This window comes from Planococcus citri, chromosome 5, assembly GCF_950023065.1.
Source record: "Planococcus citri chromosome 5, ihPlaCitr1.1, whole genome shotgun sequence".
In the NCBI taxonomy this organism is placed as follows: domain Eukaryota; kingdom Metazoa; phylum Arthropoda; class Insecta; order Hemiptera; family Pseudococcidae; genus Planococcus; species Planococcus citri.
Window position 1 is genome coordinate 6,767,411 of NC_088681.1, and position 22,942 is coordinate 6,790,352.

Below are 22,942 nucleotides of genomic sequence, written 5' to 3' on the forward strand. Positions count from 1 at the left end.
ACGAATATCGACTTATTTTTTTGGTTTGAACCCTCCAATGAGCCCCTCTCCCTGCTGGCTTCCCGAATTTCAGGAAAATTGAAAAATTCGTGTGGCATTCAGTTTATGAGTTCTTTTTTTTTGGGGGGGGGGGGAATTAAAAATACCTATTTACATAATACAAAATTTGATCTCCATATGATATTTGTTGCTCTACTTTGTTATTCATAATCGATTTCGAGCTTTGATTTGAAATAAGGCCTGAAATTATTTTAGATTGTAAATTTTTTTTTTGTTTTTAAATAACATCAACAAAAAGAACATTTTACTGATTTTCTGCGCCACTTTTTTTTTTTTTGAAATATAATAACTTTTTCTCACAATTCAAATAATTTTTACAACAGATATTTTATAATAATAATAATAATAATAAAAAAAAAAAACGCTTCAGATTTCATCAATTTGATTATCATCATAAAATTAATTTTGAGAGTCGTTTTAATTTTTTCAACACTCGCAGGTCTACTTGAGGGGTGAATAAAATAACCAAACAATCGCCTAATCTTGGAACACGATATTCTGGGGAATAAAATTATAATTTAGATTGGTCTTATACAACGAATCAAATTGATGCGTTCACGTGTAGGTAACTGAAAACTGAATAAATAATTTATTGAAATACTGTGAAATACTGAAATGTTCAAAGACACGAGAGTAATTTCTTATTTTTTTATTCATAAAAAACATCAAAAATATGATACAAACATAGCAAGTAGGTACCTTACAATATGATGAGTTACAAAAAAATATAAAATTTTAAATTAATGCACACTTACTAAACAGAAACAGATACTTTTTTTAAATACACGTATGACACATCAAATTGCTTTTCGTTAACATCATTGAATAATGCTTTGGAAAACAAGTCAATTTCAATTCTTCTAATAAATTGTAGATTGTAGATGTTAAATAGTATTAACGGATGTTCCAGTTTCGGCGGTTTGATAGAATAGTCTCTGAAATTAGATAATTATGCATTAGGGTGAACCGCGGAAAAAAAGTATCACACATTTGCACCAAATTCACAGGGATGGTGCGCCTTTTGAGTTGAAAAGCCGCCAGAAAAAATAAGACCACAGAATGGCGGAGTCATAGGTCTCAAAGTAAGGGCATTTTCGAAAAAAAAATTGTGTTTTTTGATCAAGTATGTACAAACAAGAGAGCAATAAATCGCACTTACCTCATAATGCAGAATCATTCCAATAAATAGGAACGAGGTTAGCGTCGAAAAACAGTTATAGAAGAACATGAACCCTGGTCGTCTTTTCAGTTCAATCAACATCTTCACCCACCAGGGCCACGATTGATAACGCCAAAACGGATGATTTATATAATGATCTTTCACAAATGGTGCAATGAATAAAAGTATCCCCAAAACAAACGTCCCTAAAGCCAAGTAGAACACGCGATCTAAGTACTGAACACTATATAAATTACTCGTATCCATATTTTATGTAATGCAAAATTTTGTTTTTATACAACCTTAAACACCTAAGTTTCACTTCGAATGCAACGATTTTAATACCAACCAACACCCAAGAACATTAACGCATATGCCACTGCATAATGCATACTCGTAAGCACGATAAGCTATTATCAGTTTGGAAAAATTCGCCGATAAGGTCTAATTAAGGAGACTTGTTCACAACAAACTAGTCATAAAATTAGAAACATTTTTATTTTTACAACAATACACACTTGCAATGCACGTTTATACATATATAGACTGCCCGCGACATTACGCAGCCCACGATATTTCACTGACTATTCAACTGCGGATGAATTTCAGTTGGGATTTTACCGCCAATTTTCAAAAATTTGGTGATACTGCGAAGCACATCTCTGGATGGAGGTTTCAACAACATGTACATGGTCTTAAATGAAGCACATAGGATGTCTCTTTACTCCCCACAGTGGGCCACAGCCCCCCCCAAAAACGGCGATAATTCGGATTCAGCCCTCATCGATGTGCAATACGTCGAATAATACGTTTTCGAGGTCGTGGAATTCGAATCTGAACTTATTTTTTTTGTAGGGGTGGGGGGTGAGGCGTGGGGAGCGGGAAAATTTCAAATGTTGCTTATATTATCGTGTAATATATCGATTAATATGTTTTCGAGGTCGTAGAGTTCGAATCTGGCGTTATTTTTTTGGTAGAGGTGGAGGGTGAAGCGCGGGGAGGGGGGATTCCAAATTTTGCTTATATTATTGTGTAATATGTCGATTGATATGTTTTCGAGGTCGTAGAATTCGAATCTGCACTTCTTTTTTTGTAGGGGTGGGGGGTGAGGCGCGGAGAGGGTGAAAATTTCAAATTTTGCTTATATTATTGTGTAATATATCGATTAATATGCTTTCGAAGTCGTAGAGTTCGAATACGGAGTTATTTTTTTGGTAGGGATTAAAAGTGAGGCGTGGAGAGGTGAAAAATTCCAAATTTTGATGCCGTTTGTAATGTTTATGAGGTTGTTTATATCGTTGATTTGAAAACATCATTTTATATCTCAAATAATGTATTTCAATCAGAATTGAATCGAGTACCTATATCATGTTTCGATCATAAAATTGCGATATATCCGCAATTGTGAAGAAAATTGATGTATTTTTAATAGAAAAATGAACCTGCAGAGCAATGGGGCAATTTCGGGCAAAAAATCGCTAAAACATAGTATACACTACTCCCAAATACACATCACTATGCAGAAGAGAACACACGATATTTCGCGATTATATGAATTTTGTTACAAAATGTGTTCTGATTTTGTGTAAAAAACTGTAAACTTTAAAAATCAGTGGTATAAGAAAACATCAAAAATTAAATTTTGAATTTTTCACTTCCCCACGCCTCACCCCCACCCCTACAAAAAAAAATAAGTGCAGATTCGAATTCTACGACCTCTAAAACATATCAATCGACATATTACACAATAATACAAGCAAAATTTGAAATCCCCCCTCCCCGCGCCTCACCCTCCAACTCTACCAAAAAAAATAACGCCAGATTCGAACTCTACGACCTCGAAAACATATTAATCGATATATTACACGATAATATAAGCAACAGTTGACATTTTCCCGCTCCCCACGCCTCACCCCCCACCCCTACAAAAAAAATAAGTTCAGATTCGAATTCCACGACCCCGAAAACGTATTATTCGACGTATTGCACATCGATGAGGGTTGAATCCGAATTATTGCCGTTTTTGGGGGGTCTGTGGCCCACTGTGCCCCCTCAAAATTTCATTCATTTAGCTTGAAACCGAGCATCATGATGAAATAGGGAAACTTAGTTTCTAAACGAATCTCCTATTTATATTTTGCTGGTTCGTTCTAGATAATTCTATTTTCAAGAAAACCCTTCCTTCATACCCCCCCCCCCCCCCCTCCTCAGCAATGATGGTACCTACATAAAGGCCTCCAAAATTTAAAAAAAAAAATAAACAAATTGGTATTTTAAAAAAAAAGATCTCCTTTCAGAGTTCTTCTAAATGACAACTCTTTGAGAAAAACCCTCCTTACGTGTCTGATCCTGATGGAAAGTGATCAATTGCTGAAATCAAAACCATGGTCTCCCTGAGCAACAATTTCGGATAGTTTAAATCATTAAGTCAAAATAAAACTTGAAAAATCAAGGAAAATTAATAAAATAACTATGAAAATAATTGGGGGGAGCAAATCGAAAATAATAAATAGTGTCTGATGAATAAGATGGACCAAATCCAAGGATTAAAATTTTTTTTAAAAAAAGGTAAAAACATGTTTATTTTTATCTTTTTTTGATACATGGAGCACTCTACTTTTGTCATCATTCAGAGGGATCGAAAATATTCAAGAGTATATTTTCAAATGTAAATGGACTAAATCTAAGGATTAAAAACTAAAAAAAACGTGAAAATTACAGTTATTAATTTTGATTTTAAGTTTTGAACTCTTGACCCAAAATGAGCTCCAGAAGGGAAGGTTCCAAATTTGGAATTTTAAAATTGTGATGTAATGTAAGAGTTAAAATCTGAGTATGTGAGTTTACTGGTTTTCCTTTTGACTGCAATTTTAGTACCTTCGGACCCAAAAAATATGATTTGAAACGATTTTTAGCAGTTCCGAAATTTAAAACGAATTTGAAAAGTACGTATGTTTTAAACTCTTCTATAGAGTCTCCAACAACATTTCAGGAAATTTTAGTTTTCCTAAAAAAAAAAAAAAAAACACCAAAATCTGTTTGAATAAACTTAGGTACTTAGGTACCGACATATGAACATAAGTATTCAATCGACTCAGCATAAATGTATAAGAGATAAGACAAGAATAATATTATAATTCGGGTTTATTATGCGATTATTTTTTAAAATGATGAAATACATCATAAATATGATTAGATAAACATACAAAGTAGGTACCTATGTACAATCTACATAAATAGGTAAATAATTATTTACACTTATTTAAGTAGGTTTCAAAAAAAATATGTTCAAATTCAATAATCAAACTGGTTCTTTTTTTTAGGGGTAGATACAAATTTACAAAAGCACTAGATACTCAGTGGTTAATCTGCGCCGGGAAATCAGACTTCATCACGATGTCATAAAAAGCTCAAGAGCAACGGATGTTCCATTTCTTGAATTTTTGTAGACCATATTCTGAAATTACAGATAACATAAGTAATTAACGACTACACGAATAATTAAACGAGTAAAATTTGAATTTCAGTATCAAAAAGTTTGTTTTTCAAAAACGCCTTGTGAAAAAATAATCACATTTCAAATTTCAATTCGGTTTTCAAGACATATCTTAACCACCACGGAACCAATCCATTAAAATTTTGGATTTAAAGTTGAAATGCATTTCTAAAAAAATCATTTTAATTTCGGGGCCCTTAAAATAAAAATTCGTCGTTCTGTACCACGTTTTTCTGTAGTTTAAAGTATCAGATTAAAAAAAATCAGCTTTCCAGCATTAATAGGACCGAATAAGTATTTAATGAACTTTTTTCGTCTTCCCCTTTATGTAAAATGTAGAAGAGCCAAAGTAGTAAAAAGAGAAACTTCACTCGATTTTCGATATCACCAATTTATGTTTTTCGACGTTTTTCAAATGTCTTTTTCTCAAGCACTTTTCGTTATTCAGAGCTCCATACTCGTATACAAATGCATTATTTAGGTAAGTCGAATGAAAAAGAATCGAGTATATGTACAAGTCGTGTAGAATAATCATTACACTTACCTGGTACTTCTGAATTAGAACCATGAAATTTAATAAGGACACCATTGACAAACCCACGAAGAAAAGCAAAATTGGCTTCTGCGGCAGCGATAACATTCGAATTCCAATTTTTTGAAGATTTTGTACATACGAAGCGATCGTTGATGGATTCACATGCGGAGAAGGTTTAAAATTCTTTTTCAGCTCTTCCACAAAAATGAGGTACAATCCAGCGCAAAACGCCATAAGGGCCACATAGTACATTTGATTCAATTCCTCACGTTTATACAAAGGATACATATTTGAATTTGTTTTCACACGAAAATAAACTTCAAAGTTTCACTTCGAATGTAACAAGTCAATCTACGAGTAAATTACTGACATTCAGGAACCTTTATAAATTCAACTGCATATTATAACGAGTTGCTATCAGTTCGGGGAATAAAAATCACAGATAAGGTTTAATTAATAGCAAAAACAAATCGGCAATAAAAACTTCGTTATCGTTATGGAGTTGGAAACAATTTTATTTTTACACACACAACACATTTATTAAACCTACACAGATTACAAAAACAAAATATGAACTGATAATGTACGCGCATATATTCCTCCTAAGACCTCTACGTACACTTCGCGATTTTTTTTTAAAAATTTAATGCACTGATACACCCACACGAACTACGAGTATTAAATTCATCTCTGGTCATTCTGCTGCCTGAAACTCTCCTGACTCCTTAACTCGATCGACGAAAATTTCGGTATCGAAGGCAAATTCTCGGTGAAATAATTAAACGCCTTATCCGCCATCGCCAAACCCTCCGCACCCAGTTTCTTGGCACCTTTTAAATTACTCGCCACGAGATCATGACCGGTCACCAATAAATCAGCTGCTTGTTTAACGCCACTTTTCAACATATCCGTAGCTAAACCACCAACAGACGATCCGACTGAACTGGCAGCGAAAGTGATATGATCCAGGGCAGATGCTCCTAGATCTTTGGTTTGATCTAAAAGGCTAGTAAATGCATCCGGACACGGAGGACACGAGTCTTCGTACATGTCTGGTATCCAATCGACGAATTTCCCGTTACCGCTACCTTTGTTTTTGTATTTGCCACCGCCGCCGCTATCGTTTGTTCCTTCGTAGGAGGCTGGTAAGGTGTGGATTTTCTGTAGGAGAGAAAAACAAATACCAAAACGGATGATCATATTAATCATAACGCGGATTTCCGTATTTTACTATTACGTAAGGGCCCAGAGTATAAGGAATTTCCACCGTTTGTAGGTATGATGATTTTTCTCAGGAAGACAGACGTGGCTGCAAACAGAGGCGCCAGACCGTGACAATTGTCACTTTTAATGCTCGTTTGGGTTCGTTTAGTATACCGGAACAAATCAGTGGTATTGTTTTAGTGTGTCTAATAAAACAACAAACTGCAGGTGACCAGAAGTTAGGTACCTACATGTAGTTTACCAATACCAAAATTTACCTTTTTCCAAATTCAAGCAATAAAACATCAAAAGTCATTTCGAATCATTTCAAAAACTCAATTTTTTGAAAACATTTTCAAATGATCAAAATAGATTTCATATAATGATAAAAATCTAAAAATCTGCAGAAATTGTCCCACTTGAGAGGAAAGGGAGATCTCAATTAGTTCGAGTTAAAATTTTTTAGGGTCAGTAAAATATTCTAATTTCGATGATAGTCTGGAAAAATTTCAAAAAAATCAAAACCCTAAAAAACAGAAAAAATTAATCAAAAATCAAAAAAAAAAATACGCCATTTGGCAAGAAAAACACGAGAATTTTCGTCAATTTTGATTGAAAAGTATAGGAATTTTTGACAAGTTTAAAAAAGCAGAAATTTTTAAAGATTCTGATAAAAAAAAAGCAAACATTTTCTGATAACTTTGGAGGAAAAAAAAAATCGTTGGCGAAAAAAGTAGGATTTTTTGGAATTTTAGCAATTTAGATGGAAAAGCTAAATATGTAGGAGTTTTTTTTTGGAAGTTTTTGGCAAAAAAGAAAGCATTTTAGGATATTATGACAAAAAAGCTAAAATTTTATCAATTTTTGTCAAAAAACGAAATAAAAATTGTAAGTTTTTGGCAAAAAAAACACTGATTTTTTTGGGGAATTTTAAAACAAAAAGCAGGAATTTTTGGAAATTTTGGTAAAAAGATGAGAGTTTTTGGCAATTTTGGCAGAAGACTGGAATTTTCGCCAATTTTTGGCAAAAAATGAAGACTTTTTGGTAATTACAACAAAAAAAAAAACAAGAAGTGTTCACGATTTTGGCAGATAAAGTAGGAGTTTTTGGCAATTTTGGCAGAAAGGAAAAATTATTTGGCAATTTTGGAAATAATAGTAGGATTTTTTTGAAAGTTTGGCGACTAGAAGAAAAAAGACTTGGCGGTTATTAGCAGAAAAATTAGGACTTTTTGGTAAATTATGACAAAAAAGTCAAAATTGTTTACGATTTTGGCAGAGAAAGTACCTACCAATTTTTGGAAAATCTGTCAAAAAGCTAAGTTTTTTGCAATTTAAGCAAAAAACAATAATTTTTGATCATTCTGACAAGCAATTTCGCCAAAAAAAACACACTTTTTTTGAAAAGTTTTGGAACAAAAGCAGAAATTTTTGGAAATTTTGACAAAAAAGTAGAAGTTTTTGCCAAAAAAAAAAAAACATAAGATTTTGGCTTTTTGGCAAAAGCAGGGAATGTTTGCAGTCGACCAAAAGATCAAAATCAAGGGCAATTTTGACAAAAAAAGCTAGGTACACTATTTTGCTGATTATAAAGTTTTTTCCAATTTGAAACAAAATTGTTTTTAGTGGGGAGGGGGAGGGGGGGTATTAACATGAAGCGAAAATTTCTCACAATTTTGACAGAAAAATCAAAAATGTTTGATGGTAGATTGATAGAATTTTTTTGACGATTTTGGTTGAAAAATATGAGTTTTTTTTTTTTAGCAATTGAAGGGCTCAGTTCCAAGTCGGCCTAAGTCCATTTTTTCCGTTTCGAGAAAAACGCAAATAACTGTTTTTCTCGCCCTTCCGCTTCAATAATGAATGATGTGATTATATGGTTGTGAAGCTTGATCTTTCTGCTTTAAAGTACCGTATTGGTATTTTTTTAATTTTGCGTATTTTCAGCTCCAGAGCGCGTCAAAGAGTCAGAAAAAGTGGACTTAGGCCACTTTGGAATTATCTGATGTTAAAAATTTCGAAAAAGAGCTGAAAAAATGCGTTTTTTCAAAAAAAAATTCACGAATTATTAATTTAATACATTTCTGAAACAATTTCATTCAAAGCACCTTCAAATTTCGTCTATTCTGAAAAAAAAAAAATGAGTAAAATAATCGTTTTTTTTCTCCCGAGCCGGCAAAACAGCGCTCCTGAGCGAAAAAAGTAACGTCAGGTGTTGGGACAAGGTGGTAAAGGTGTTAACCGACCTGTACCACCAGATGGCGCTGCTAACTCAAAAATGATAAAAATGGACTTAGGCCGACTTGGAACTGGGCCCTTCAATTATTGGTAATTTGGCAAAAAAACAACAATTTTTGGTAATTTTGACAGAAAATTTTGAAAAAAAAAAACAGTTTTTTTGAGAAATGAACCGGCAGAAATTTTTGAGAATTTTGGCTAAAAGGTGGACGTTTTTGCCAATTTTGGCAGTTTTGACCAAAAACCAATCTGGATTTTTTTGGTAATTTTTGACAGAAAAGCAAAAATATTTGACAAGAATTTTTGACAATTTGGGCAGATTGATGGGATTTTTTTGACGATGTTGGTTGAAAAATAGGAGTTTTTTTTGAGAATTTTTGGCAGAAAAAGTAACATTTTTTGGCGGTTTTAACAAAAAAGTAGAAGTTCTGGGCAATTTTAGCAATTTTGACAGGAAGACAAACATTTTTGGCGATTTTGGCGAAAAAAGCAGGAATTATTGAGAACTTTGGCAGAACGTAAAAATGTTTTGCCAATTTTGATTGGGGGGGGGGGAGCAGAAGTTTTTTGGCTATTTCGGAAAATACGCAAGAATTTTTGGAATTTTGCCCAAATGCAGGAAATGTTTTCAACTCAAAAAATTAGAACAAAAGTGGGGGGAAGCAATAAGATCAGCTGGGCCTCTTGACTCCCCTTTCCTTTTCGAATCAACTCGTAAACAAAATTTTGCAATCAGGAACAAACCAAAAAAAAAAAAAAAAGAAATAAAATAAAATAATCAGTAATAATAATAAAAGTTCAAAATTCTTATGATTTTTTGAACACGAAATCAAATTTTTTTTTCGATTTTACGAGCTTTTGAGGCGATTTATTAAAAACTCCACAAGAAAAAAAGTCACGAACTCCCGATCATTTCTCCATAAAATTTCATATTTTTTTAATTTGGGCGTCAATATTCTAGGAATTGATGATTTTCCATTTTTTTTCTCTTATCGAAATATCGATTGATGGGAAACAACTGCAGAATTCCACGAAAAAACAAAAGAGTCGCATAAAAAGTAAACTTTTGGCAGGCAATTTTTTTCTAAATGTTTCAATTGGAGGGGGTGGAGGGAGGGGTTTCAAATTTATTCAAGTCAGCATTTTTTTTGTGTTCAAAGGTACTCATTTTTAAAACAAAGTGCGAAAAAAATGATAGAAAATTCTGAATTTAAAATAATAATTGAAGAATTTTATAATTTGATTTTTAAAAAATGACTTTTCATAATTTTGTTAAAAAAGTGAGAATATAGATCTTCTTGAAAATTTCCACAAAAATCAGATCTTTTGGCAAATTTGGCAGAAATTGCACTATTTTTGGCACCTTTGGCAAGAAGCAGGATTTTCTGACAGTTTTGGTAAGGAAGAAGGGTCATTCCATGTCAATTGGACCAAGAAGTGGTAGGGGGGTTCGGCGATTTTTTTGAAAAGTTTCCTGTGCAAAGACCTTCCGAAGAGATGACCAATGGCGCAACTCGTAGCCCTCTAGCCCGTTTTTAAAGGCAGCCAGGGGGTGTCAAAGTTTTCAGTGAACCAAAAATATCATCCATTTCAGCAGTGGATTACTCGATAAACGTGATACCTACCAAAATGGAACATTTTCCCATAGTTAGGGGTTTTGAAAGGCTTTTTGGTGATATCATAAAAATCAGGGTTGCCACTTTTTTTCGTACAAAAAATTAGCTCAAAAAGTTTCGAAACGTAGTTTTCACATCGTTCCGACTCTCAAAAATTCTGAAAAAAATATATTATGGACAACTTTTCATGCTGAACAACATATTAAAAAATTGGGATGGTAACATGTTGCAATGTTTATTTTAAAAAATTCAAAGTTTGCGAAAAAATGCGATTTTTTGATTTAAAACATGAAAAAAAGTTTTGATAGGTGAAGTTGACCTATTTGACCCCTATTTTTACGTATCTGTTGAAAAAGTTGAAAATACCCTTTCACTCGATGAAATAAACTCCTCAAAAAAAATCAAAATTCGAAAAAATTCAGTTTTCAATTTCAAACGTCAAAAAAAGTTTAAATTTATTCAGTTGTCTTATTTTGACCTCTTTCTGACGTAATTCATGAAAAAGTTGATAATAATTACAATAACAGCAAAAAAATAAAAATTCGTTCATTTTTGGAATTTTTTTGAATTTTAAATTTTTTTTGAGGAGTTCATTTCATCGAGTGAAAGGGTATTTTCAACTTTTTCAACAGATACGTAAAAATAGGGGTCAAATAGGTCAACTTCACCTATCAATGCTTTTTTTCATGTTTTAAATCAAAAAATCGCATTCTTTCGCAAACTTTAAATTTTTTAAAATGAACTTTGCAACATGTTACCATCCCAATTTTTTAATATTATGTTCAGAATAAAAAGTTGTCCATAATATATTTTTTTCAGAATTTTTGAAAGTCGGAACGATGTGAAAACTACGTTTTGAAACATTATGAGCTAATTTTTTGTACGAAAAAAAGTGGCAACAGTGATTTTTATGATATCACCAAAAAGCCTTTCAAAACCCCTAACTATGGGAAAATGTTCCATTTTGGTAGGTATCGCGGTTATCTAGTAATCCAGTGCTGAAATGGAAGATATTTTTGGTTCACTGAAAACTTTGACACCCTTTGGTTGCCTTCAAAAATGGGCTAGAGGGCTGCGATTTGCGCCATTGGTCATCCCTTCAGTAGGTCTTCCCACAGGAAAAATTTCAAAAAAATCGCAGAACCCCCTCACCACTTCTTGGTCCAATTGACGTGGAATGACCCAGAAGAATTTTGTCAAATTTGGGAAAAAATAAAAAAGAGCAAGAAAGCACAACACACAAGCTATCAAAATAAAAGCAGGAAGAACCTCAATAATGAGCCATCTCGAATATGGTTCTTTTGTAAAGTAATTTAAATCATTTTTTTTTTGAATCTTTCGAAAAAAAAATGAAAATAAATGTTACCTAGGTATTTAAGCACCCTTTACATAGGATCATCAAATTTTGCACCAATTTTGACACCATTTCTTCTCAATTTTCAACGATTTGCCGGAGCAATTTCATCTTTACCTACTCGTAATTCCAATCGTTACTCAGTCCGATTAGTCCAAACTTTCGAGCCTCATCATGCGATCATATTTTAGAAAAGACTTTTTTGAAAATTTTTCAATCCTCAACAGCATTCCAGAATCCTGAATTCGCCCCTGACTTCTCAGCCAACGCCTTCATCATCATCATCATCGTCACAAATGTGTTTACTGGGTAGATTATTGACCGAGTACACCCCAGGGTAAAAAAAATTACACTACAGGTACTTACCAGAACACAAACCAGCAAAAGGACCAGCCAAGCCAGCATCTCCACGTACCTTTACGTCAGTTCTGGAGCACAAATCAATCGTCAACCGTCAACTAAACCGTCAATAACGTCAATACATCACACGTGCACAGATTAGTTAAACCTCAGCACCCAAGTTATACGATGGCGATACGCACCAATAACATGGTTTCGTCGTCAATACACCTCTTCTCCAGCATCCAGCACTACCGAGACGAGACTACCTTTCGTCTCCGGCACAGCGGTTCATTTCTTTCGTAATACAAAATATTATCAAGAAAAAAAAAACACTTTTCAAAAGACGACTTTCGATACTATCGATTTCTTCTCAGTTCTCCCTCTCGTATATAACATAATACACCAATTTATACAAAGGTAGGTAGTTATAGCCCTATTATACATATCGTCATCTCACATTGACCTCGTTTCCAGCAGACTTATTGATCCATGACCATCACACGCACTATGCCCTCCGCAGCTGCCATGTCGCCAAATTCGCATAGGTACTCGTACAATGTACCATAAACAAAACAAAACACATGACGTCACATCGCAATCACAAACAATATATCCAAAACCTACCATAATCGATCAATATCTTTATTATTACGAGTACTATTAGCGTAAAAACTTGGAAAAATCAATGCTAGTTATAGGAGGCAAAGCCGAACTTCCCGAGGCTCCGGCAGGCATGAAATCCTTAGCGAAGCTATACATGCTGTTGATGGGAGCATCCGAAGAAGTAGTAATCGTGATACTATGAGCTTTATCAGCATTCGCTTTAGTGCCTCCAGAAAACGATCTTCTATACGTATCCAATCTGCTCATCATCGGTACGATATTATCCAATGATTTCTGAGTACCTCTCGTGATGGCATTCTGCGTACTATCGATCACTCTATCCTGCAGCATGGATACCTGATCCATGCTGGTAGATCCGAGATCAGTACCAGTTTGTACGACTGATTTCAACCCATCTGCGCCAATTTTCGCCAATCCGGCCAAGAACCCAAGGGGTGCTCGAGCTATTCCAGCATTCTGCACGAAAGGTCTTACGTCAAATCGTTCACCAGATGATGTCTTTTGACCAGACGCAGAGGTATCTTTAGAGGTATCCGAGACAACTGCCGATAAAGATGAGACATCTTGCTGCACAGGTGTTGGAGTTGCTGCCACAGGAGGAGGAGTTTCAGATTTAGTTTTGATTTGGCTTTCGTTTACGGTTGTTGTTGTGGTGCCAGTTTCAGCTTCAGCTTCTGAGCTAGTTTTTTCGCTGCTGTCGAACCAACTCCATAACGGGAACGAGTTGCAAGGCTGCAATGAGAGTCCAAAATACGAGTAATTTCGTAGAGGGTGTCAATGGAGTAAAATGAGAGAGTGAAAATCTGTACTCACCGTCCAAAGTAATGTATGCGCCAGAACACCAACAACGATAATCAATGATACTTTAGTATTCATATTTATCTATGTGACAAATTACAATAGGTACGTTAACGTTGAGTTATAGATAGTAGATTTCGAATCAACGTCGAAACCATTTTGTATTCGAGCACCTGTTCAAATACTTATATCGGTTATTATTTCATCGACTTCCAATATTGGTTGTACTCGTACGTAGGTGTAGTTGAATATTACGTATTATATGCAGAGGTGCGTATGTGTGACTATGGTCCTCCGATCGTTCAAAGGGGGTAATTAATCGACGAATGGTATTATAGCACATTAGGTGGAGTCGTTAGTGATCGAAAATTTATTACTTTTGCGTTAAATAATCACAGCAATGTGTTTAACATCACACATTTGGTAGTCATTCGTCACGCAAAAAAACACATAATTCAATTTCACCCTCGGAAAATATCGTTCGAAAAATAATTATCGTTTGGATTTTCACATCGTGAATTTTTTATCGTTAGCAAGACTAATAAATCTCCAGGAAGCAATCGATCTCTTCAACTAGAAAGGAATATTAGATTTTATCATAAAACAAAGATAATAATCAAATCCATAACAATTTGAAAATTTCATCATGTTCATTGTCCTTTTTTTTCATCGTAGCTACAACAACTTGATAACTCTATTCAAAAAAGTATTTCACAGAAAAATAGAAAGCTTATTTCAGGAAAATTTCGACAAAGAAGCAAGAATTGTTCATGGTTCTTGTCAATTTTGGCAAAATAAAACAATTTTTTAATAAATTATGTAGTTTTGGAAAAAAAGATTTTTTTGGAAATTTTGGAAGAAACAGCAGGAGGGTTTTGAAATTGTTGCAGAAAAATGACAGTTTTGGGTCATTTTGGCAGAAACGTACAATTTTTTGGAAATTTTTGGCTGCTGAAAATTCGAATTTTTTAGTTTGACCAAACAGCAGGAATTATTTACGGTTTTGTCAGATTTGTGGAATTTTGTTTAACAATAATTTTCAGGGTGTCTACCAAAATTTAATTCTCAAAAATAGCGACTTTTCGCGACTTTTAGCGACTTTTTTTCAGTTAAAAGTACCCCCCCCCCCCCCAAAAAAAAAAATTCCAACGTAAAAATGTTTTTTTCAACAGTTCCCACACCCAATTTTTCAACAAAAAAAATGGGATTTTTCAATAGTTCCCATGTAACATGAAAAAAAATTTATGAAGAACCTTTTTTAGTTTCCATGTGACATAAATAGTCATCCAAATTTTCGAGCTTTTCTTTTTCCTTTTCCATCTACTTAACTTTCTTCAGTTCTAAAATTTCAATTTCTTCGATTGTTCTTTTTCTAGTCATTTCAACCACTAATTTTTCTTTTTGTTTAAGCGAGAAGTTCATTCTTTCACTTCAAAACTTTGAAAGTTGAATGATATTTTTTCAGAAATTTCGATGTGTAAAAAGAAAAGAAAACAAGCCCGAGCGAAGCGAGGGCAAAAGCTTTTGAAAATTTGACTTTTGAAAAGTAAAAAAACACGTTTTTCTTCCATCACGGGCCCTTTCTTTATTGTCGGACCCTCCAGAATGAGCGAGTCCTAGGTAACTCTCGACGGTCCTGCTCCTCCAGCAATCTAACAATAATTTCCAAAATATTACAATAGGTACATATTTCTAAAAATACACCTACATGGCCCGTACGAACCGAGCCAACTGAGGGCAAAAGCACTGGTAACACAAAAATTCACAATTCTCCAGAAGTGAAAAAATATCATTTTTAATGTGAGAAGTCAATTTTTCTATCATCAAGACTCAACGTTTGGCTAAAGAAAACGAAATAATATGCCCGAGCGAAGCGAGGGCGAAAGCTTTTGAAATTTTGAATTTTTATGATTATTTAAAATGCTAATTTGGCAGCAGCATTAACATTGAATAATAATACGAAAAGTTTTTAAAATTTGAAGTTTGGACAATTTATAGCGACTTTTTGGTATTTTTAGCGAAAATCGCGACCTTTTAGCGACTTTAGCGCTATAGCGACCTGGTAGACATCCTGATTTTGTTTAAAAAGTAAATGGATTTCTTTGGCATAAAAAGAAATATTTTGTGGAAATTCTGTCAAAGAAAAAAAAACTCAACCAGCTCTTGGCAATTTCGGCAAAAAACGTCAATTTTTGGAAATTGTGACAGATGAGAAATTTTTTGAAATTTTAGAAGAAAAACCAGTCCAGTTTTTTTTTTGAAATTGTGGCAGAAAAATAACAGAGTTTGTTAAGTAATTTTGGCAGAAAATCAGAATTTTTGGAGATTTTTGGCTGCAAAAAAATTGGATTTTTTTAGTTTGACAAAAAATCAAAGAAGTTTTTGTCAGATTTGTGGTATTTTGTTTGACAATTTTGGTTAAATAATTGACAAATGACCATTTTTTGGCGATTTTGGCAAAAAGAAATTTTTTGCAAATCTTGGAAACTTTGGTAAAAGCAGGAGCTTTTGCCAATTTCTGCAATCTTGATGAAAACATAATGAATCTTGGCTCTTTTTAGCACAAAAGCAGGAATTTCTTGCTTCTGACAATTTTGGCAGAAAAACTGCTGCAGTTTTTTGTAATAAAACCGCCAGAAACAGCAATTTTTGTCAATTTTATCAAAAAAGAAGAAAATTTGTCAGGTTTGGCAAGAAAAGCTAATTTTATACAATTTTGAAAGAAAAAGCAGGCATTTTTGAAAATTTTATCAGGAAAAGTTTTTAGCAACTTTGTCAGAAAAGCAGGATTTTTTTAGTCACTTTTATACAAAAAAATTGAGACTTTTGGCTAATTTTGGAAAAAAACATTTTGGGAGAAAAAGTAGGAGAAAAAGGAGAAAAATCTGCCAAATTTGACAAAAAATCACATTTTTTTGCAATTTTGAAACAAAATGGAAAATTTTTTGAAAATTCTGTCAGGAAAAGTAAGAGATTTTAGCAATTTTGGCAGAAAAGCAGGATTTTTTTGTTCGCTTTTTGGCAGAAGAATTAAAGACTTTTTGGTAATTTTGGCAAAAAACAGTTTGGCAGAAAAAGTAGGAGTTTTTGGCAATTGGCGATTTTGTAAGAAAGGAAAGTTTTTATAAGAATTTGGTACAAAAAAGTGTGATGTTTTTGGAATTTTTGCCAAAAGGTGGAACTTTTTGGCAGAAATCTTTTGGACAATCTTTGGACCAAGAAATTAAGATTTTTTGATTATTTTGACAAAAAACAAAAGTTTTTACGATACTGGCAAATTGGTGATTTTTTTTTGACCATGTTGGTTAAAAAATAAATGGATTTTGTTGGCAATTTTGGCAGAAAAGCAGGATTTTTTTGTTCATTTTTTGGCAGAAAAATTGAATCTTTTTGCGAATTTTGGCAAAAAAAACTTCGACAGGAAAAAAAGAAGTTTTGGCAATTGGCGATTTTGGCAGATTTTTTTTGACAATCTTGAACCAAAAAAATCAGGTTTTTTGTTCACTTTTTGGCAGAAAAATTTACCCTTTTCGCGAATTTTGGCAAAAAACACGTTGGCAGAAAAAGTAGGAGTTTTTGGCAATTGGCAATTTTGTAAGAAAGGAAACTTTATATGAATTTGGGACAAAAAACTAAAAAGTCTGATGTTTTTGGAACTTTTGCAAGTAGGTGGAACTTTTTGGCAATTTTGGCAGAAAATTTTTTTTCAATCTTGAACCAAAAAAATCAGGTTTTTTGATAATGTTGACAAAAAACAAAAGTTTTTACAATATTGGCACATTGGTGATATTTTTTTGACAATTTTGGTTAAAAAATTTTGTTGGCAATTTTTGGCAATTTTGGCTTGAAACAACAATTTTTGAAAATTTTAGAAAAAAAAAGCCAGATTTTATTGGCAGTTTTGGGAGAAACTGCCGGAAATTTTGGAGTTGTTGGCATAAAAGTGTGAGTTTTTGCCAATTTTGGCAGTTTTTGGCACTTTATTTGCAGTTTTTAGAAAAAAAGTTGAAATTAGGGGCAATTTTGACTGAAAATCAGAAGGTTTTTAAAAGCAAATTTTTCGTAGAAAAAGTACAAATTTTTGCAAATTTTGACAGAAAAGCGAAAATTGTTCACGATTTTGGCAGATTGGTACATAGTACATTTTTTTTTTACAATCTTGGTTAAAAATGTGGGGGAGGGGAGGTTTTGTTGGAAACTTTTGGCAGAAAAAATAGCATTTTTTAGAAATTTTGTCAAAAAAGCTAGAGCTTCTAGAAATTTTGGTCAAAAATAGTTCAATTTTTGAAAATTTTGAAAAAAATTGGATTTTTTGGCAATTTTGAAAGAAAATGCCGAAATATTTGGAAAAGTGGGATTTTTTCCAATTTTGACAGTTCTTGGCAATGTTTTGCAATTTTGGCAAAAAAAATGAAATTGGAGAAAATGTTGGTCGAAAATTACAAACGGTTTTTGTTTTAGCAAATTTTTTGCAGAAAAAGACGTGGACATTTTTGGTAATTTTGTCAGAAAATCGAAAAATTCTGACAACTTTGACAGGAAAAAGCAAGCATTTTTCACAATTTTGGTAAATTTTTAGAATTTTGTTGACGATTTTTGGTTAGGAAATGCGATTTTTCTGGCAATTTGAGTTTGACTCACAAAAATGCAATTTTTACCAAATTGTGTAATTTTTATTGATTTTAATACCTACAAAAAAAGTACGACAGTTTTGCCATAATTCGCTGAAATATCAACACTTTTCGGTAATTATCTATAAGCTTAACACCCTTTTGGTGTTTTTCGACCGTTTTAAACGATTTTTATAACGTGTTTTTGCAATTTTTACCATGTTTTGTCAAATTTTATTAGAATTTCATCTGTTTTTGGTAAATCTCATGGATTTTAATGTATGTTTTAGGGAAACATATGTAGTGAAATATTGACTGTTATAAAAAATTTTCATGACTGGCTGGGCAAAAATAGTCACTTTTGGACCGAAAATTTTTGAAGGTCAATTTCTTCATCCTTAAATCTTTTTTGCATGTTTTGAGCATGTCAAAAACCTACTCTTCCAAAAATAGGTCTCAATCACAAATACATCCTGCTGTTTCTTCAAGTATCCCATGGTAAAAACCAACCATAGGAGAGTAAAATTGATCTAATTGGCTACCTTTAGAGACTGCTACCATCGCGGTATCTCATTTTGTTTACGTATAATTCAACTTTAGAATCGTCGGGTTCCCGTGAAACACCCTGTATTCGCATACTTTTAGGATACGAGTTATCAGCGCCTTTTCAAACCTCCCCCCCCCCAATTTGAACAAAAATATGAAAATGTGGTGTGACTAATCCTTTTCTACTAATTTGAGGAAAGCTGAGGACCGCGTCAGTCTACTCAAATAGTGGTTTTAAGGGATTCTTAATAATGTATTAAAAGTTGCTGAGAATTCCAAAACAGCTCAAAGCCATCATTAATCAATTCGGAAGATTCAAAATAATAAGACAGCCAACATGAAGTTCACTTCACCCTCACCTCAGCAAATCCACCTTGATAATCATTTATCTCAAAACCGAACACACCATTTATTCAATCTACATTATTTTAAATCTAGTAATTACACCACATTTAATACGAGTACAACTGTTGGTCTAAATTAGGAATACTAAGAGTACCAACTCCATCGGCAGTCTTATAAAGCTTCTCTGCAACCCACCCATTCACCGTATCCAATTTATCTCCCAAACTGCCCAAGTAACTCTTCTCGTAGTTTCCCATCGACTGAACGGATTGAGCTCCTTGTTGAATTCCTCCCTTGGTTAAATCTCTCCCTTGTCCCATACCGGACTGCACCTTTGAGTTGAGACTGCTCGATAATTCTTGTCCTTTCTCTTTAGCTTTGCCGATCAAATACTGCCCGTTTTCCAATCCTCTTTGCAAATAGTACGATCCGGTTTCTTGAGCCGATTTCAACATATCCTTTCCTTCTTCGACGCCTTTGCTGAGCATTTCGTTACCTTTCTGAGCGTAGTAGTTGGCGTAGTTGGACGTTTGTTGGGCTAAATAAGATAAATTTTGCGCATCAGGTTGCATCCACGAGGGCACATAGCTCAAAGGATTCAGGCTGATATTTCCGATAGAATTTTGAGCTTTGTTGACTAGATTTTTACCTGCGTCCACGGCTTGTTGGCCGCCTGATTTCATTTGGTCTACAGCGTATTGGCCGTTGGATTGCATCTGGTTCATGGCGTATTGACCATTGGCTTGGGCCTCGTTCATGGCGTAATTCCCGTACTGTTGTCCTTGGGATGATAAATTATTCATGGTCGATTGTCCCTGATTCAGCACCTCTTCATATTGAGCCGGTGTAGGGGCAGCGGACAGCTATAGGTGTAAATTTAATCGTTTTTTTTTATAATCATCGAAACGATGCTCAAGCTCAACGTTGCGTTCAGCAATATGGGCAATCTCTTACCTGGGAAAACAGCGTCGTAGCAGCCAAAATGCACAAAGTAAAACAACGATAACCGCTCATCTTGTGAATTTTAAATTCGCCACAGTCGTACGTGCCGTTATAGAGGTAAATGGTAAAAGTGTCTCTACTCTAAATTCGCGAAATGAGCTATGCTAACGTTATTACTTTCAGTGTCACGACATCTGAATAAATATTTTCCGTAGACGAGCTATTATATGCGTTCGGCGGTGTTGTTTTTTTCCTTCGAGGTTCCCATTTAGGTACAGAGATTATAAATTCATGCGTAAATTTGACGCGTGTCTTAAATGACATATATCGTCGATTAATAATTAAAGAATATACGCACAATCTGGCGTGTAAACAAAAGATCTCTAATCCGCGTATATGCCTATATTGCTGATGTTGCTGTCTATCTATACCTTTACACTTTGATCACTTTTCTCTAAACATGGATTAGGCCTATGCGTAAATGTCATTCGTGGTTTGTTCGATGATGATGGAAAAAACAAGTAGAAAAATACTAAAACATAGCTAAAGGTACGCAGCTTTCCATCCAGATTGGAAAACAAATTTCATATTTTGTTTATTTGGGTCGAGTACAAGGTTTTAAAGTGTACTCGAGTGTCGTGAAGCTTGTCAATAACAGAAATGAGAACACCAAACTGGAATCATAATTCATAACTTGTACATATTTCGAAACAGTTGAGGAGAGTTTCAAATCACTGGAAATTTAGACAACGAGTCGAGAAGGTATTCCTACCAAAACAGAATGGGATGGAGCCGGAGGAGGGTAAAGGGGATACATAAGATGAAAAAAAATGATTCAAGTGGAAGGGCACTGACTTGAAGAAATTCGATTTCAGGTTCAAAAAGAGAAGAAAATTCACAGGGCGTCCAATCTTTCATGGGAACTATTATAGTGTGGCATAATGACAATAGGAATATTTGCAGCCACCCCCCCCCCCTTACCAAAATTATTGGCGAATTTTTGAAAATTAAATTTAAACCAAAAATGAGGGGGAGGGAATCAAAATTTCATCAAATTGATCTAGAAAGCTGACATTTGGGATATATCCTATTTTTGACCAGCCAAATCGATTGGAAACGGTTTCAAATCGTTTTGAGTAGGTAGTTCTGGAACTTCCAGCAGATTTTTAATTTATGAAATTTCCACAAAATTTCGTTAAATTAAATTTTGGCTTTCTAACTGCATTTAATGAAATTTTGTGCAAATTTCAAACTTCAATAATCTACAGGAGCCTCCAAGAATTTTCAAAAAGTCGCTGGAGCCTCCAAAATGACTTAAACTCATCAGCAATCTACTTAAAAACGTATTTAAGTAGAAGTGTAGCATGAATTTTGGATTTTCCACTTTTTTTGAAGACATTTTAAGGAAATTTCAAGTTTCAAAAATCTGCTGGAGGCTCCAGAACTGCTCAAAATGTTTCGAAACAGTTTCCAATCGATTTGGTAGGTCGAAAATAAGGTATATCCAAAATTTGAGCTTTCTAGGTCAATTTAGTAAAATTGCGATTTTTCCCTCATTTTTGGCTTAAAGGTTTTCAAAAATTTGCCAAAAAATCGAAAATTACACTTCAGCACTTGAAATTGCACTTCACACCCATTTGAATCAAAATTGAAATCCATCAAATGTATTTTGTTTACAAGCTCTCGCGGAGGTCCAATAATTTGCGTTTCAACTTTTCAGGGAAGGGAGAGTAGATCTCCCTCGTATTTCACGACTGATTAAATTTCAAAGTTGAACTTTCACTGTGGAAGCTTTAATTTTCACGATGAATATAGAAGTTGAAGGATAGTACTTGACAAGCCTATGAAAAATTCACTAGAGTTCCAGAACATCATAAATCAAAAATAGAAAATCGATTGATTGAAAATACTTAATATCGATTTTGAAGAGATCGACTTCTAAAAAAAACCGTCATTTGGGTCCATTATTTCAAAACAAATACAAAGACAAATGTGAGAAGATTGATTAAGGCATCCATAATATGATCGAAATCGAAAATTGATCGATCAAAAATATCGATTTTGAAAAGTTTGACTTCTCGAAAAACCGTCATTTTTGGTTCATTATTTTCGAACAAAAACAAAGCCAAATTCGAGAAGATTGAGTATAGGGCCTCCATCTGATCGAAATCGAAAATCGAAAAATTAATCGATCAAAAATATCGATTTTGAAAAGATTGACTTTTGATAAAACCGTAATTTCAGTTCATCATTTTCAAACAAAATTTTAAAAAAATGATTTGAGAAGATTTACCTGTAGGAGCCTCCTTGTAATCAAAATCAAAAAATCTATCGATAAAAATTAAAAATATCGATTTCTGAAAAAATTCATCATTTGGGTCCATTATTTCCCAACAAAAACAAAGCCAAATTCGAGAACATCAAGTATAGGGCCTCCATCTGATCGAAATCGAAAATCGAAAAATCAATCAATCAAAAATATCGATTTTGAAAAGATCGGCTTTTGATGAAACTGTAATTTCAGTTCATTACTCCCAAACAAACATAAAGACAGATTTGAGAAGATTGATTAGGGCCTCCATCTGATCGAAATCGAAAAACGATAGTCGATAGATCAAAAATATCGATTTTGAAAAGATCGACTTCTGGAAAACCGTCATTTTGGTTCATGATTTCCAAACAAACATAAAGACAGATTTGAGGAGATTGATTTGGAGCCTCCTTTTGTGATCAAAATCGAAAATCGTAAAATCGATTGACCAAAAGTATCGATTTTGAAAAGATCGACTCCTGAAAAAACCCATATTTTAGGCCATTCTTTCCAAACAAAAATGAAGACAGATTTGATAAGATTGATTAGGGTCTCCACATGATCGAAATCGAAAATCGAAAAATCAATCGATCAAAAATATCGACTTCTACAATGAACCGTAGTTTTGGTTCATTATTTTCAAACAAAAACTCAGCCAAATTTGAGACGATTGATTTGAGTCTTTTTGTAATCAAAATCGAAAATCGAAAAATCGATCGATCAAAAATATCGATTTCGAAAGGATCAAATTCTGAAAAACCCC

At 33.7% G+C, this 22,942-nt stretch overlaps 3 protein-coding genes and 1 long non-coding RNA gene across 5 annotated transcripts in view; all 4 read right to left on the bottom strand.

The window, feature by feature from the left end:
- LOC135848614 (BTB/POZ domain-containing protein KCTD3) overlaps nt 1–22,942 on the bottom strand; it is a 40,923-nt gene that overhangs the window by 9,568 nt on the left and 8,413 nt on the right. The window lies entirely within an intron of this gene.
- LOC135848620 (uncharacterized) lies at nt 695–3,416 on the bottom strand. The gene is made up of 2 exons (XR_010559397.1): nt 1,220–3,416; nt 695–995 (listed from the first exon to the last, which is right to left on the bottom strand). It is a non-coding gene; the product is annotated as an uncharacterized LOC135848620 (long non-coding RNA).
- On the bottom strand, nt 4,346–14,533 carry LOC135848618 (uncharacterized). Its single transcript, XM_065368556.1, has 4 exons — nt 13,441–14,533; nt 12,028–13,359; nt 5,260–6,411; nt 4,346–4,676 (listed from the first exon to the last, which is right to left on the bottom strand). Exons 1-2 carry the CDS (start codon nt 13,501–13,503, stop codon nt 12,664–12,666), a joined length of 759 nt encoding a protein of 252 aa, XP_065224628.1. The 5' UTR covers nt 13,504–14,533; the 3' UTR covers nt 4,346–4,676; nt 5,260–6,411; nt 12,028–12,663.
- On the bottom strand, nt 18,966–20,161 carry LOC135848617 (uncharacterized). 2 transcript variants are annotated; one of them, XM_065368555.1, is made up of 3 exons: nt 19,881–20,125; nt 19,576–19,789; nt 18,966–19,464 (listed from the first exon to the last, which is right to left on the bottom strand). In XM_065368555.1, the coding sequence occupies exons 1-3, from the start codon at nt 19,938–19,940 to the stop codon at nt 19,034–19,036; spliced, it is 705 nt and encodes a 234-aa protein (XP_065224627.1). In that variant the 5' UTR covers nt 19,941–20,125; the 3' UTR covers nt 18,966–19,033. The 2 variants fall into 2 exon arrangements, with proteins under 2 accessions (XP_065224627.1, XP_065224626.1); XM_065368554.1 differs by having other exon boundaries at nt 18,966–19,789; nt 19,881–20,161.